The 16,627-nt window shown below is 34.0% G+C and overlaps 1 protein-coding gene and 1 pseudogene across 1 annotated transcript; one reads left to right on the forward strand and one right to left on the reverse strand.

Moving 5' to 3' along the window:
* Positions 1 to 295: 295 nt before the first annotated feature.
* Positions 296 to 1,846, reverse strand: LOC122583685 (annotated as a pseudogene).
* A 12,444-nt stretch (positions 1,847 to 14,290) lies between these two features.
* Positions 14,291 to 15,151, forward strand: LOC122583686. The gene has a single exon (XM_043756066.1). The coding sequence runs from the start codon at positions 14,291 to 14,293 to the stop codon at positions 15,149 to 15,151; it is 861 nt and encodes a 286-aa protein (XP_043612001.1).
* The last annotated feature ends 1,476 nt before the right edge of the window (positions 15,152 to 16,627 follow it).

Raw genomic sequence — 16,627 nt, forward strand, 5'->3', positions numbered from 1 at the left:
TAAGAATAATATAAATGGGGTCAAATCAAAAACTCATTTGACATGAAAATCAATATACAGTACTAATAAGGTATAACACAACAAACATATGTTTCACCTTATTTTATCAGAACACGATATACCTTTGTATATCCACTTTTCATGTACCGTCCACATATCAACAACGTTGCACCATAATCGATAGAGCTATAGTAATAGCGACATAAAGATAATAATCCGACACGATCTTTGAACAAAAGGGAACCACATAAATCGGACCCAATTTAGTAAAGGCAGTCACAATATATTCCATTTCCATCATTGTATGGATAATAACAACAATGTGGTCCATATGAACTAGCTAGATGTGCACTTGTGATAATTAATGTGTGGTTTAGTTTTGGCTACGTCTTATTTGTCCTTCCCCTAAACCGAACAGGTAGCCCATCCACGAGGTCGCGGTCAGCCCAGGTGAAAATCGAGGGTTCGAGCCGGCATGGCTAATTCGATGTCGAAATGTTGCAAAAGAGAATGTACGACACTTTTTATCTCACAAGCATGCATGCCATTTCTTTACCCCAACACGTTCTATACCCGGCTTGAAATATGGATACTTGAATGGGGCATTCTTGAAAGAACACTCCATCTTTTAACCATCTTCGGGTTTAAAATCAAAAAATCGGAGAGCCCCAAATTGTCTCCATTCGGCCCATTGCGTATGAGTGGTACATAACTCGCGTGCCTTTCTTTATGAACGTACCGTCAGGAAAAGTATCATCTTCTTGCAAAATTTGGAGTTAAATTGGATTGGTGGGAATATTCTCATTCCTTCGTAAACTGCTGCTTGTAAATATTGGAGTTCGCATAATTGTTCAAAATTGTTAGTGATTTGTCTTGTGTCACCACTAGAGCTGAAGCTTCAGCTCTAATGGCGTTCACGACTTCAGGATGTTGGGCCAATAGCCTGAATAAACCTGTTAGACCGGACGCAACAGTGTCACGTCCAGCTAACAAAAAACTTACAACAATGTCACGAAGGTAAGTAGCATCTTTTGTTGTATCCATGAATCTTGAAAGAAGATCTTCATGGTTAGAACAAGATCCCATTTGTTTCTTTGTCTAATAACTTTTTGTGCAAACATATTAACTATCTTGACAGACTCTTTAAGTCTCTTTTCACTTCCAATATTCAACATCCTTTTGATTTTCCACACCATTGGTGACGGATTCATTGCTCTTTGAGCGGACAATTGCGACGACAAATCAAATGCGATAGCCAAATCTGACATGGGTTGTGACACATCCAAACATTTTGGATCGTACCCAAATGAAAACTTACATATAACATCAAACGAAAACCTCCTAAAAACATTGCAAATCCAAAACATCATGTTCTTTTTGCAAATATGAGGATACAAGAGGTATAAGCCTATATCAATCTCATGCTTCACAACTTAAAAGCATGTGATCTCATTGACATCTTTCCAAGTTCAAGACATGCCATTTTTTTTGAAACCTCCATAAATCACCATCGACATTAAGATACCTCGACCCAAAAAATCACCTAAGATTAAGGAAACGGTTTCCCTTTGGGTAGTTCTCGAATCGGGTTTTGAGCATGTATTCTACATTTTTATGGTTCGATGTTATGGTGTTACGAAGAACATGTATGTGTATGGTGTTTGTAGGTGAGTTTTTGAGAAGATGTGTGTACCAATCACAAAGATTATCGAATTCTTTCGACCAACTTAAGGTAATGTAAGCTTGATATTTGACACTTGCAATGATTTATCCTAGTTTTAAAATAGATTAAGGTACAAAAAAGAAATAGAAAGGCGATTAAAGTGGATAGATATTCGATGGCCATTGATGACCGATAATAAAGCTTTAAAATGAAAATGAGAATATTAAAGCTTTCAAGTGTTCGAAGCTAGCTAGTATATATGGGGGGACATTTTGAGGTTCACAGGGATATAGGGTCTATATCTATTTATAAATAAACGTCAACGTACATACGATATTACGAATATGAATTATATACTTTAATTCAAAAGGTATCAACAAAGTAGAATTGTTTATTTAATTTGTTCAACCTTTTTTTTTATTTGAAGATATATTTATGCCTATATGGCAGTCATTTTTAGTCTATATTTTGATCAATTATTCTTACTAGAGCTCATGTGTCTATATATTTTTGATATTAATATAAATGCCATTAAATAAAGAAAAGAACTTATGTTAAAGCAAAAGAAAAATAATTTTTTCATGAGTTTCAAGTTTAATAACGTCAAAAACGGTGAATGAGCATAAGAAGATTTGTTTCAAAAAAGTTTGCTAACTAATCACAATCAGCGTTATCGACTACTATAAGTCCACTCAGACTGCACTTACGTATATGGATTGATTGTGGCAAAATCATGATCTAAGATTATTTTGGAAAGATGAAGATCGATTAACTAGCAATTTTGGTGTTCGAAGTTAGAACCCTCGAGCTGCTTGTGGGAATTGTTTCTTTGTCGTCCAAGTTATTAAGTTACTAATTATTACTCCGTAGTATTTTTTAAAAAGGTGTATCAACAACATAAATTTGTTTATTTAATTTGTTCAACCTTTTCTTTTAGCTGAAGATATATTTATGCCCTTTATGCCTCTATGGCATTCATTTCAGTCTATATATCGATCAACTAGCCTCACTAAAGCTCATGTGTCTATATTTCTGATATTAAAATAAATGCCATTAAGCTTTGTGGCACTTTTTATAAAGAGGAAACAATCTTTACGGTAGATGTGTTTTCAGTTCTCGCAATCTCACATCCATTTGTACACGTGATTAAATAATATAATAAAAAGAATAGAGGAAAAGAAAAAAAGTAACATCCAATGTTAATTTTTTACGAATTTTAAGTTTTAATACTGTAAAAGATGATGAACGAGAAAAAAAAGATATGTTTTCAAAAAAAATTATTAATTAGTCACTACCAGCATTATCGACTTCCACAAGTCCACAATTCACATGGACTGATTGTGACAAAATCATGATGTAAGATTATTTTGGAAAGATGAAGATTGATTAATTAGCAATCTTGGTGTTCGAAGTTAGAACCCTCAAGCTACTAGTGGGGGGTTGTTTCTTTGTCAAAGTTAATGTTAACTGGCTGTGTAATTGTAGGACTCCAATCCATGATATAATTTATTTTATTTTATTTTTATCATTATCCTTTTTTAAATATTTGGGCATAAACCAAGAAACATCATAGTACGAATCTTCCTAAATCTACCAAATGTAAACATGTAGCAACACAACCACGTGCTATTATTCTTAAATCAGTATCCCCGCTCTTCAAGCCGTAGTGTTAAATGGACCAAATTAAAAGGTCAACTAAATTATATTTTGAATTTTTTATTTGTTACAGAAAGTTAATTTACTTTTTCAAAATGTTATTAAAGTAAATTCTATTTCTTTAAACTTTGGTTAATTTTTTCTATTATACGATGTGACATAACTAAACTGACAAATTCCGGCTTAATAATCCATGTATATCCAATATCTATCAAGTCAATTGTATGGTAGGCACGTGTCAGGTGAAGACGTAAGTTTTATACACACTACTTTTTTAAAAAAAATTTGAGTGATTGCCTGATGTTCTTGAAAATAGCAAATTTCACCTAAATAATAAAATAGATGATGTTATTTAATATCGACAGACAAACTATCATTATCAATAAAGTTTTGTTACTCTGCTGGGATGAAAATCAAACAAATTGGAGTATATGATTTTTCCATCGATTTACATCACCATTTGTTGAAAGTTTCACTGGATAATATCTAAAATGTCTTCCCTAATCTATACTATATAACTTTTTCACCTAACACCCCTTAAAAAATTTCACAAACACTATGCTTTTAATATTAACGATTAAATCACACTATCAATCTTATATCTTTTAAAATATATCTATTAACTTTCTAAACCAATTACTTATATATATCAATTATATATCTACACTACTCGACGTCGTATTTACCACAACAATGGCCCCAGCCATCACTCTGTTACCGTCATAACCACCATTGTATTGCACGAGTACGATGATAATTTGTGTAGGTATATACTCGTATATAGTAAAAATAAATTTTTTTAATAGAAAATTTAGCTTATCAAGATACTTTTTCATATATCCAATTTATAATTTTAGAAGAAACCTATTTTTAAAGAACCAACATTTTTATTTTTGAAAACACTTTCATATCAAGATCGGAATCTCATACCTCAAGCCCTCAAGTTTCTCTAAATATCAATCCTTTTGTTTTCAGCTTTATATTTTGCATTGCTGGCTTGCTGCGTACTCGGGAAAATGTATTGGTTAAAATAAGATTGCTATATGTGGTATCATCGACTCATTCTATAGTGTGTAAATTTAAAATTATTAAGTTAACATGTGCACCATACAAAAGTTACATAATGCACCATGATAAATTAATATAGTTATAAAGGTAACCACTAACTAAAATATATCAAAATTAAAATTGATAATTATAAGGTAACTAAAAATTTAAATATAAGATTAAAGTGGATATGTGTTTCTTAAAAGAATTATCACGTGTCAATCAATATACGTTTGTTTTCTCCAGAATAGTAAAATTGGGCTTAGCAATATTGTTTCTTAATATACCAAACTATAAATTTAGAGATATCTGGTTATTTTGAGAAAAATATATGTTTCCATGCCGTATAATATTATTTGTTCATACTGGAATTTAAATCAAAAATTTTATAATCTCAAATGTTAATCCATCTAATGATATGGATGCATGATTGGTAAAATCAAAATACGAACCAATTCTAACTCATTTATATACGAACATTTGGTTTAAGAGTCCTGTACTCATATAACGATTTTATGCCCACCACATGCTATTTACAAATTTTTAATCACGAAGTTGTTTTTATCAGGGCTTATTCTAGAAAACTTTTCATTCTAGAAAACCAAAAACATGTTAAATTAAAGTCTGTCTGAAAACTTTTCGTTGTTTGTAAGAAAAAATATTTTATTATTAATTGTATTATTTTAAAAAAAGATGAAATATAATTGATAGATATAAAATGCGTTACCTAAAAGGCTAAAAGTATAAAGGTATTTCGAGAAAAGAGAGAGTTATGTAAACTTGAGCCCAACACATATATGGGCTTTGACCTCCAAACAAATTTATCAATGATTTGGCATTCTTACGAGACACTCAGACACATATATATACCTCATCTATACTTTTGTTTGCTTTAGATTTATACGTTATAAATTTAGATATTGTACCTTATTTTAGTCCTCTGTGAAGTGTTTTACCATCTCTCCACAGTTGGGTTATACGTTAAACTACTCGAGAATATGTATTACTAGTCGATATCGCATTAAACAAAACTATTACGGAGTATTAAGTAAAGATACACATCTTCAATTCCAAAAACATTTCAACTCCATAGAAAATCGTTAATTAGGAAATTCACGAAATCATATTGTCGAGGATTAGCTTTTTGGTATTCTTAGTTCCACCAAATTGCCACAAAATTTAGAGTAAACAATGACAAGGTAAATAACACTTTTTAGTTTACAGTTTTTAACCCATAATCAGTTTAACCCATAACGTAAGCAAGAACCTTGTTGGCGTTCACTGTCCACGCAACTAAAGCTGTTTTATAACCGGTCCATGGGTTGTTAGAATTCCATCTGCATATTAACAGAATATTAGAGGCGCCATTTCGATATATTACCTATCCATGGGTTGCTTTGAGTTATGTTTGAACTAAAATAGTGAAAATAGATTGATATAACATAATGATCTAAAAAGTAAACAAGCCAAAATGGGTCAGACGGGTTCAAGGCTGTATGTTTAATCCATACAACCTCCCAAATAACTCTATTCAAACGCTTGTAACATCATTCTCATAACATAGATTTTATGATCATATCAAATGAATTAATTCTTTATAAATTGTTGGGGAAATTCGCAATAAACGAACAGATAACCGGATGTGATCAATCTTTGAAGGCACGTAAAACGCTTTCAGGTTGAATCAATTTGGCGATTCACCCAAACTATTAAATCGGATACAATCAAAGATTAAGAATTTTCTGTGTGGATGAGTTTGAGAGAAAAGAACCAGAGAAAAGAAAAGAAGAGAATAATCAGATTATGATACGAGATGTATATATTGACATATACAAAACATGTTGGCCCATTATCTGCCAAAATGGAAGTTTTTACAAGGTTTTCGAATTGCCAAGTTTTGGTCCCTTGGACCCCGGCAGGGGCTGCAGCCCCTTAGACCCTGCTCCCAGGGGCGTTGTCCCCGGACCCCCGTACCTTAGGGGCGAGGTCATAATAAATTCAAATAGGCGTGCACTCCGCACCTCCAATCCTATATGATGTATTATTATTACGTTACTGATCAAACAAGTTAAACCCAATTACACTAAAATATCCAACATAAATTCTCAAAAGTTGACACAAACGTGCATGCAGCCCAGCCCAATTCAGCCACCTACACCAGCTCCAACCCATACCTCACCTGGGACTCAACTTGGTGAGCTTTTTAGAAAATCATATAATTCGGTTCATGTGGACACTGTATTAGAAAACTTATAGTGTATATGTGAACCGTAAATCAAAATTTAACATCACAAAAAACTTATAGTCTTAGAACTTTCCTTATTATCAAACTCATAAATCAAAATTTAACATCACAAAAATCATAAACTTACGACCTGATGGCAATTAAAAACTAAAAAATATATAAAATCGTTGCAAAAAAATAAACAAAGATTAGGATTTGGATGACCTGTTCAGTAATGTTGATTTGTAAGGAAATCAGATACTTTTGAAAGCTTCCATCAAAATCTACGGATTAAAACTTGTGTTATTCTATAACCTGATAAACATTTTCTTCTCAAATTATGGGGTCGTTTTATACTTGGGCAGTTGGGCTAATACCAAATAAAATTAAGGATATGATGTACCTGTTCAAAATTGGGGATGTACCTCTTTAAAGGAAAAAATTATAATCTTAGTGTTGTTAGTTGTATCCTTTTAAAAACTTCCATCAAAAGCTAAGATTATTTTAAAAACTTTATAAACTCATGTTTTGTATTTAATCAGTAAAGTTTGAAGTGTGCTTGAGTAGATGACTTGATTATTTTCAAAAGCCTACGGTTCATCTTTTTCTGGGCTGGGTTCATTTAAATTTTTGGGCTGGGCTCATTTTAGGTTTTGGGCTAAGATTAAACCAAATAATCTAGTAATAGTAGTGGTTTTGGGGTGAGTGGGCTGGGTTCTACATCCCCCCCCCCCCCCCCCCCCCCTCTCTCTAGTAAGCTGCATCCGCCCCTGTGTGAACGTGATTAAGCTTTTTTTAAGCTTAACGAGTATGGTACCAGCGCAATGCGGCGGCGGTGGTGTAGAAGACGGTATAGTGGTGGCGGTGATGGTACTTACTGTGTCAAGTGGTGTAGGTTGATATAATTGTGATAGTGAAAAGTTTTAGAAGATAAGGGCTTAAAGTGTTAAGTATTAAAAATAAGAGTTTATGGTGTAATTTAATTCATTAAGAGCAAAGTTAGTAATTTATAAAACTGTTTCCATAGTGTGTTTTTATTAAGGGACAATTTAGTAATTTTGTATGTGACATATGAGTAACTATTTCTATTTTGAGCGGGGTGCATAATCTTTATATAGGAGTATAGATAGTTCTTATATGCAGTCAAAAGGTTTACATAGAATAAATAGTAGTACTGTTGATTTTTGGTTTTTAGTATTTTGATTTATTTTTAATGCACTTTGTTAAATTATCTAAGTTAAAGTCTATATTTTTGGGTTATAAATTGCAGCTTCATCAGATACAAAATTAAGTCATGTTTATTATTTTGGGTCACATTAATAAATTAAGTCATGTTTATTATTTTGGGTCACATTGTATTAATGTGTAATGTTTTTCATGCTATAGTGGTTGTGAGGGGAAAAGAAAATAACATAGTATATTTTTTGGTAGAAAAAAAGTCCAAGATAGAGGGGTAAGAGATGTAAAATATGAAAAAGTATAAGAGTCATATTGAAAAAAAATGTTATAAATGGAGAATGTTTATTGTGAATATATAGCTCCACTGTTAAACGGACCAAATTAAAAGGTCAACTAAATTTTATTTTGAATATATTTTTCTTGTAACCATAAGTTAAGTTTACTTTTTTGAAATGTTATCAAAGTAAATTCTACTTCTTTAAACTTTGGTTAAATACGATGTGACTAAACATTCAAATTGGACAAACCCGAGGGCTGAGGCTTTGATAGTCGATGATGCATCCAATCTTTACTCCCTTAAAAAAAGAAAAAAAGAATAAATATATTTTAGGTAATTCGTACCTTGAATTACAAAAATTACCCTTGACATTTTATGTTTTGTTCTTAATAAATTATAATGTACACTCTAAATTTTTATTTTAGTAATTAACAGCTTAAACTCTCATCTTCTAAAAATTTTCACTATTACAATTACATTAACCTAGACCACTTGACACCGCCACCAGCCCACCACCACCAATAGTACCATCACCGACACCACTAAACCGTCTTTCCCACCACCACTGCTGCATTGTGTGAGTAGTATGCTCGTATTTATTAACTATTCAACTCAAATAACTCAAATTTTATGGTGGGTACGTGTCAAGTGAACATCCAAGTTTTAAACACACTTCTTTTTTATAATTTTGTGATTGCCTTATGTTCTTGAAAATAGCAAATTTTACCCACATAATAAAATAGATGATATCTACGGACAAATTAAAGAAGAGTCTGTTACTCCGTTGGGTTAAAAATAAAAACGAAATTAGGATATTTTTTCACCAATTTCCGTCATTTGCTAAAATAGAAGAGATACCGATAGTGTAAACCATGTGTTATTTTGACAATTCACTGTTGTGGGAAAACTTTTTTTTTTTTTTTTGTTTCTAAATTTTTTTTAAGAACATTCAATATTTTATTAATGAAAAGGCTAGCAATACAAACAAGTCGGGATCCAAAGGAACAAACAGGAAGTAGAGAAGTGCTTTTAAATCGAAATTACACCATTTTTTCCAAGTGCTTTTAAATCGAAATTACACCATTTTTCCCATTCTAAACAGAGACGTGATGCTCTATTGGATAACCAGAGGAAACTTGTTGTTTTGAGATCTTTGATTGCAAAACGTAGAGAAGGATTTTTATTTCGGAAGGTGCATTCGTTTCTACGCTAATATCACCAAGCTGAGAAGTTTACCTTTTTCAGGTTTGAGATGAAGCGTCTTGTGCAGTAGGAATAAGTCTTTGATACAGTCTGGTTTGATAAGGGGAAGCTTGTAAAATTACAGTGCAAAAACAAGTGTTCCGCTGTTTCGTCTTGTGACCCACACAAAGAGCATGAGGTGGGGATGTTTCTTTTTAAGAGCTGGTCGCTTGTAGGTAGTCTGTTCATCTCGAGTCTCCATCCTAAGATGTTAACTTTGACGGGTGCTAGGCGATTCCAAGGGAAGTTCAAATGGTGGGGTTCGAAGGAAGCAGATTGAAGGAGAGCTTTCATTGACTTTGTTGTGAAACGACCAGAAGATTCATGCTTCCATTTCCAAGTATCATGAGCATGTATTCGAGATGAACATGGAAAATCGTTAATTAGGAAATTCACGAAAAATCATATTGTCGAGGATTAGCTTTTTGGTATTCTTAGTTCCACCAAATTGCCACAAAATTTAGAGTAAACAATGACAAGGTAAATAAAACTTTTTAGTTTACAGTTTATAACCCATAATCTGGTTAACCCATAAAGTAAGCAAGAACCAGCTTGTTGACGTTCACTGTCCACGCAACTAAAGCTGGTTTATTATAACCGGTCCATGGTTCGTCAGAATTCCATCTTCATATTAACAGAATATTAGAGGAGGCCATTTCGATATATTACGTATCCATTGGTTGCTTTGAGTTATGTTTGAACTAAAATAGTGAAAATAGATTGATATAACATAATGAGCTAAAAACTAAACCAGTCAAAATGGGTCAGATGGGCTCAAGGCTGTATATTTAATCCATACAACCTCCTAAATAACTCTATTCGAACACTTGGAACATCATTCTCATAACATAGATTTTATGATCATATCAAACAAATTAATTCTTTATAAATTCTCAAAAGTGGACACAAACGTGCATGCAGGCCAGCCCAATTCAGCCACCTACATGCGCTCCAACCCAAACCTGATTCGACCTGATACCCAACCTGGTGAACTTTTTAGAAAATCATATAATTCGGTTCATGTGGCCACTGTATTAGAAAATTTATAGTGTATATATATGTGAATGTGATTAAGCTTTCTCTATGTTTAATTAGTTCTTATATATATGTAAGTCAGAAGGTTTACATAGAACAATTAGTAGTGCTGCTGATTTTTGGTTTTCAGTATTTTGATTTATTTCTAATGCACTTTGTTGAATTATCAAAGTTAAAAGTCTTTATTTTTGGGTTATAAATTGCAGCTTCATCAGATACAAAATGAAGTCATGTTTATTATTTTGGGTCACGTTGTATTAATGTGTGTAATGTAGAATCATGCTAGAGTGGCTGTATGGGAAAAGAAAATAACATACTCGTGTATTTTTTGGTAGTGAAAAGGTACAAAATAGTAGGGTAAAAGATGTAAATTTGTAAAATATGAAAAGGTTAAAAGATGTAAATTACTCGTATGATAACTGATAAGGGTATAAGAGTCATATTGAAAAAAATTGTTATAGATGAAGAATGTGTGTTGTGATTCTTGTGAATATATAGCTCCAGTGTTAAATGGACAAAATTAAAAGGTCTAACTAAATTTTTTTTTTGAATATATATTTTTTGTAACAGAAAGTTCAAGTTTACTTTTTCGGAATGTTATTAATAATGTAAATTCTACTTCTTTAAACTTTGGTTAAATACGATGTGACATGACCAAACATTCAAATTGAACAAACCCGAGGGCTGAGGCTTTGCTAATCCATGCATCCAATGTTAAATTCAATTTTAGAGCAACTTTATTTTTGTGAACATTTTGTTCATATTAAATCTAAATTTAAGACATCAAGGTCTTGATTGAGTATCTCCAAATACCCATCAATTAATTGATGGTTAGTTTTGTTTTCAGCTTTTTGCATATGCTATGTGTATACGAGGAAATTGTATTGGTTAAAATAAGATTGCTATGTGTTATCATCGACTCATTTATTAAGAATATCATGCATTCGTTAAGAAAATGTAGCTAAAGATGCTAGGCTAGCTATTTTTGGTCCTTCAAAAGTGATGATGCCGTTATAGTACTAAAGCTGTGTCAGTGATGATGATTTTGTAACAGAATTCACGTTGAATAGGTACTTGTAGACTTGAAGGTCATATAACGAAAGATGTATATGAGAGTACTCTGGTCCAATATAGATATGTCAGCTTCAACCATTTAGTAATAGAAGGTCCAGTCTCGATTACTTTTAATCTCAAAATATTTAGCTAAAAAGAGAACGGGTCGAATGGGTTGAAGATTGCCCATAGTGTATTTCGATGCTGGAAGCTCCTAACTCATATTTGATCCAATTTCTATGTATACCTAAAAAAAAAGGAAAATAAGTGTTTCAAGTCAACCAAACATGTACTAAATCAAGACCGTTACAACTGAGCCCATATTCAACCCGCCCATGTTGCAATCTTTAGTCCAACAGTCGGGATCAATGTGATATGCTAGATGTTCCTCTTTTGAACTATGTGATCTATAATAGAATTTCCAACTCACCAAAGCCAAATTTGTTAGCGGACCGAGTGCAAGTATAGATACATAGCTAGGATATTTGGAAACTTTATCAACTAAACACTCAGAAGCCGATCTCTTCACTTTTTATCGATTTTTGGGTAGGTAGATATAAGATTCCTAATCCATTTGAACCATGGATGAAGTCTTGAATCTCTGGTTTTCCTCCCTGTCACAATATCAGACTTATAAATTTTATTACTAGTGATATAAAAAAGGGAAACCAAAGTGAGGGGAAGAAAATCATACTCGTAACACATTAGATAACACTTAATAAAGTCTTAAAGAGAGTTTTGACACATATTGAATACGGTGGGATTACAAAAAAGGTACTATATCTTTAATGGTCCAGAATTACCACCTGCAAAAAGAACACGATGTTTTGGATTTGCAAGATGTTTTTAGGAGGTTTTCGTTTGATGTTATATGCAAGTTTTCATTTGGGCACAATCCAAAATGTTTGAATGTCTCACAACCCAATTCTACATGTATATATTTGTATGTATAACTATTAATTATGTAATAGTAATTTTTCTTAGTTGCGTGGGTACCTGCTGCCTATAAGAGTGTATACCACGAACAGGCTGCCATCAATATAATCTTGCAAACTCTTTGTCATGCAAAATCTCTTGCAAAGAAACCAAAGATGAAATGTTTTGACCTATTCAACATAATCTGGAAAAAATTAGAGACGGTTTTTTTTACCAAATGGAAACAATTACTAACCCGATGCAAATAAAAATAGGGTCAGGGTGTACAAATAGAGAGAGGGAGTGTCACTTTTACATCCAGCAAGGTTGATGCGAAGCACCATATTAAGACTTCCGGTAGCTGTGAAGGGTAAACGAAACCAAACCGTCACGAATTTGAAGATTATAAAAAGTAAGCTAACTTCGGTAATAATAGGGAAAAAACCTGAATAATACGGCGTATTATTAATTAATATCCATGTTGGTTACATAAAACGGAGTAGTAATGAACTTGTTCGCAGAAACTGACCAGTATTCATTGCTTAAACCAGATTGATACCTATGTATAATTACTTAGTGAAACTATATAGGAGCTGTAAAAGTAAAAGAACAATATGACCAATAACCCCAAAAAAACGTTTTAGATGCATGACATTAACTCGAAAGGAAGAAGGTTGTTCTAAAAGAGATTTAAGGTTTTTCGTCCCACAACATGGTATGAAAACTGTCCCGCGACATGCTACAAAGGTTATGCAATGTCCCAAATGAATATCAAAATAATCTTAATTATCTTCGATATATTATGATTGCAGCATAAGTACATTGCAACAGGTAAAGGATAGATAGTAAATACGAGTATATAACTACAGCCTTGCAACCTATTGAGATCACGTGTGTGCATAGTAGCAGTGAAATATAATGAAGTTATATTTTAAGATTAGCGTGGCATTGTAAATTTGTCCTGTTTTTAGCAGAAATTTTAATAAATCTCTTCCAACTTGTCTATAGGCTTCCAGACTTCTAGTAACTCGGATATTAACATGAAAGCGTGTTCCTCTTGAAGAGCATCTTGCCATTCCTGGAGATCATCTCTAAATTAATTTTCCAAATCTAATTTGCTTGATGTGCATACCAAGATGGTTGAAAGAATTAGTCGTTTCGACCCAAAACCCAACAAAAACATTTATAACCAAGGGTATGAGCAGTACTATCATGCTGGGAGTCCAAACTTAAGCACCTACGGGGCAAATGCTTGGGGACCAAATATGTATCAAACCTTGCCGGTATACCAACCAAACCCACCCAGACCATTCAGCCTTAGCAGGATGCCACCAAAGTCACCATTTGCAGAATGGATAAGGAACCACCCATTGCCAGCAAATATGAAATACCCAACACACCTAGGAACTTACAACGGCAAGGATGACCCAGATGACTTCTTACAAAGATTTGAAGGAACAACAAAAATGCAAAATTGGATTGAACCGGTGGCATGCAAGGCATTCAAAATGGGATTAATGAATGATGCAAGAGAATGGTTAGGTAGCCTGACAGAAGGATCAATAAATAGCTTCGATGAACTCAAAACAAAGTTTCTATCACACTTCTGCCAACAGAAGAAGCATAAGAAGACACACGTGTCAGCCCACAACATCAAACAGAGAGAAAACGAAACCTCAAGGGATTTCATAGAAAGATTTACCATAGAATCACAAGAAATCACTGGACTACCGGAATCACAAAGGGTTTCAGGGCTCATACACGGCTGTCGGAATAGAGAATTGGTTGAATGTTTAAACACAGACCTAGCCGAAACATTCAATGAAGCAAAGAAAAAAGCCCACAAATTCCTGTACACAAAAGAAATCGGAGCAAGTAATGTGGAAGATACGAGATACAAAAAGGGAAAATGACAACCAAACAAAGATCAGCAAGCAAGATACAGTCCATACAATAGAGAGGAAAAACGAAAGATTACAATATAGTCCCACTTCCAGAAATGACAAAGAGCCCAAGAGAAATATTGCTTACAGAGGCAGTAGGAAAAACATTCCCTATCCCGGCAAAATTGAGCGAAAGGGGAAGAAGGGACAAGGATAAGTATTGTGACTTCCACAATGACACAGGGCATGATACAAATTCATGTATACAGCTTAGGAAAGCAATTGATGAAGCCATTAAAACTGGTAAACTGGCACATTTGGTGAAAGGAATCCGGCAACAACCAAAACAAAAAACAGAAGAGTCTGGGGAGCAGAAAAGCAGCAATACCCAGGCAACAATCTATACAATAAGAAAGGAAAGACAAGCCGAGAAAAGAAAAGGAGTCAGCACACTCATTCAGAGTGTAGGAGAAATTTCATTTCCTCCAATACGTGGAACACATGTCTCCGAGGATCCGATAACAATCAAGGCAATACTGCAAGAAAGATGGGTGGATAAGATCCATATCGACGATGGAAGTGATTGCAATATACTCTATGAGCATGCGTTCCCAGGAGACAATCCACTCTTGCGTATCCTATCATCACCTCTAGACACATGGCTAATAAGTTTCTCTGGGAACAAAACCCAACCCACAGGTAAGATCACTCTCGCAGTAACAATCATAGCAGGACCACGCAGGAGGACCGAGGAGCTGACCTTCATGATAATCAAAGGATCCTCACCCTACAATGCTATCCTAGGAAGGCCAGCAATGCAAAAGTTCAGGATAATACCCTCCGTAATACATAATATGGTCAAATTCCAAACGGAGGATGGAATAGCAAGCATCCGGGGAAGCTACGAGCCACCAAGCGTCCACGGACGAATAGGCACAAGTATGCCAATAAAGAAGAGGAGGCTAGGAAGAGAATAAGGGGAACTTGCAGACACCTTTAACACAATGGAAGTACAAAAGCAAGAAAACCTAGAACTCGAAGACGACATCCCTAAGGCAGAATAAGTCTACTTATCCTATGTATTTGAAACTTTTTCTATTTAAATTTGAATTTATTCAATAAAAATTATGATTCATGGTGAAGAAGGATCACAACCTCACACACATAATTTCCAAAATGTATGCCTGATGTGCAAAATCGAGCTTTAAGTTATAAACTAAAACTACCCAACAACTCACTACTACGCACTCACGGGCAGTGGACCCGATCGTTTGCAATATAGTTAAGAGGTAGGTCTGAGTTCGTTCTCAGGGACTGTGAAATGATTAGTTGCTTGTAAAATGGTTTGGAAAACGGGTGTTGCTTCGAAGTTCCTTTTGACAAATAAATAAATTGGTTTGCAAAATGATTGCATAAATTTAAAAGAACAGTTCAGACAATATAATTAAAAGTCATCCACCTTGACTTCCCTCGACTTCAAATGTGATTGCATTTGATGAAGAACAAATTCTCTAGAGTTTAAGAGATAATCGTGACAAGATTAAGCTACTCACGTGGTACCACCAACCGTGAACAAATTATCGAATCACCTAACTACTAGTCGAATTACCCAAGCCGGTACCACCAAAACCAAGACAATTCTTCTAACAATCAGTTTTATTGACTATCAAATTATCAGTTGAACCTATGTGATAATAACGTGGTACCACCAACCGATATCAATCACGTTGACAAAATTAATCTTTTCTTAAAACGATATTCACTATCATACCATGAACTAGTGATAATTACTTATAGACAAGTAACCGTTTTAAAATCACATACACATTCAACTGGTACCACCAACGAAGAATCATATGCAACCAATATCGAAATTAATTAATGAAAAGAATTAATATCATCAAGATCACAGAACAACGATAATTAAATAAACCCTATTGAATTAAAAATATTGCAATCACATTATCCGTCTAGTTTCATCAAGGTGGATGATTAAACAGTTAGCCACTCATGATCAATTCACAATAATGAATAAAATATTAGAGAAACATGATGTACCAAGTTTTTGAAGAAAATAAAATGCAAGACAATAAGTAGATACGATCTAGATGGGTACCCGTGAATCTTCAACGAATCCGCCTAAGAAATAATCTTGATTGGAGGAAGAAGAAACCTTGTAGAACAGCTCCTAGAAAGATTTTTGATGCCTGATTTTCGACCTAGGGTTTCCTATTTATACTTCTCCAAAAATCTGATGCAGAAACAAGGCAAGGTCTGTTCCCCCGTGCACCCACTGCGGCGCAGTGGGGTTAAGACTTCCTTCACTGCGGCGCAGTGAGGTATTGGTCGTTCTTGACTTCGGTTGACTGCGGCGCAGTGGTTCTTGTGATCACCACTGCGGCGCAGTATGAATCCACGACTTCTTTTCTTCTTCAACAGACTGCGGCGCAGTC

This window comes from Erigeron canadensis, chromosome 9 (genome assembly GCF_010389155.1).
Source record: "Erigeron canadensis isolate Cc75 chromosome 9, C_canadensis_v1, whole genome shotgun sequence".
Lineage (NCBI taxonomy): Eukaryota > Viridiplantae > Streptophyta > Magnoliopsida > Asterales > Asteraceae > Erigeron > Erigeron canadensis.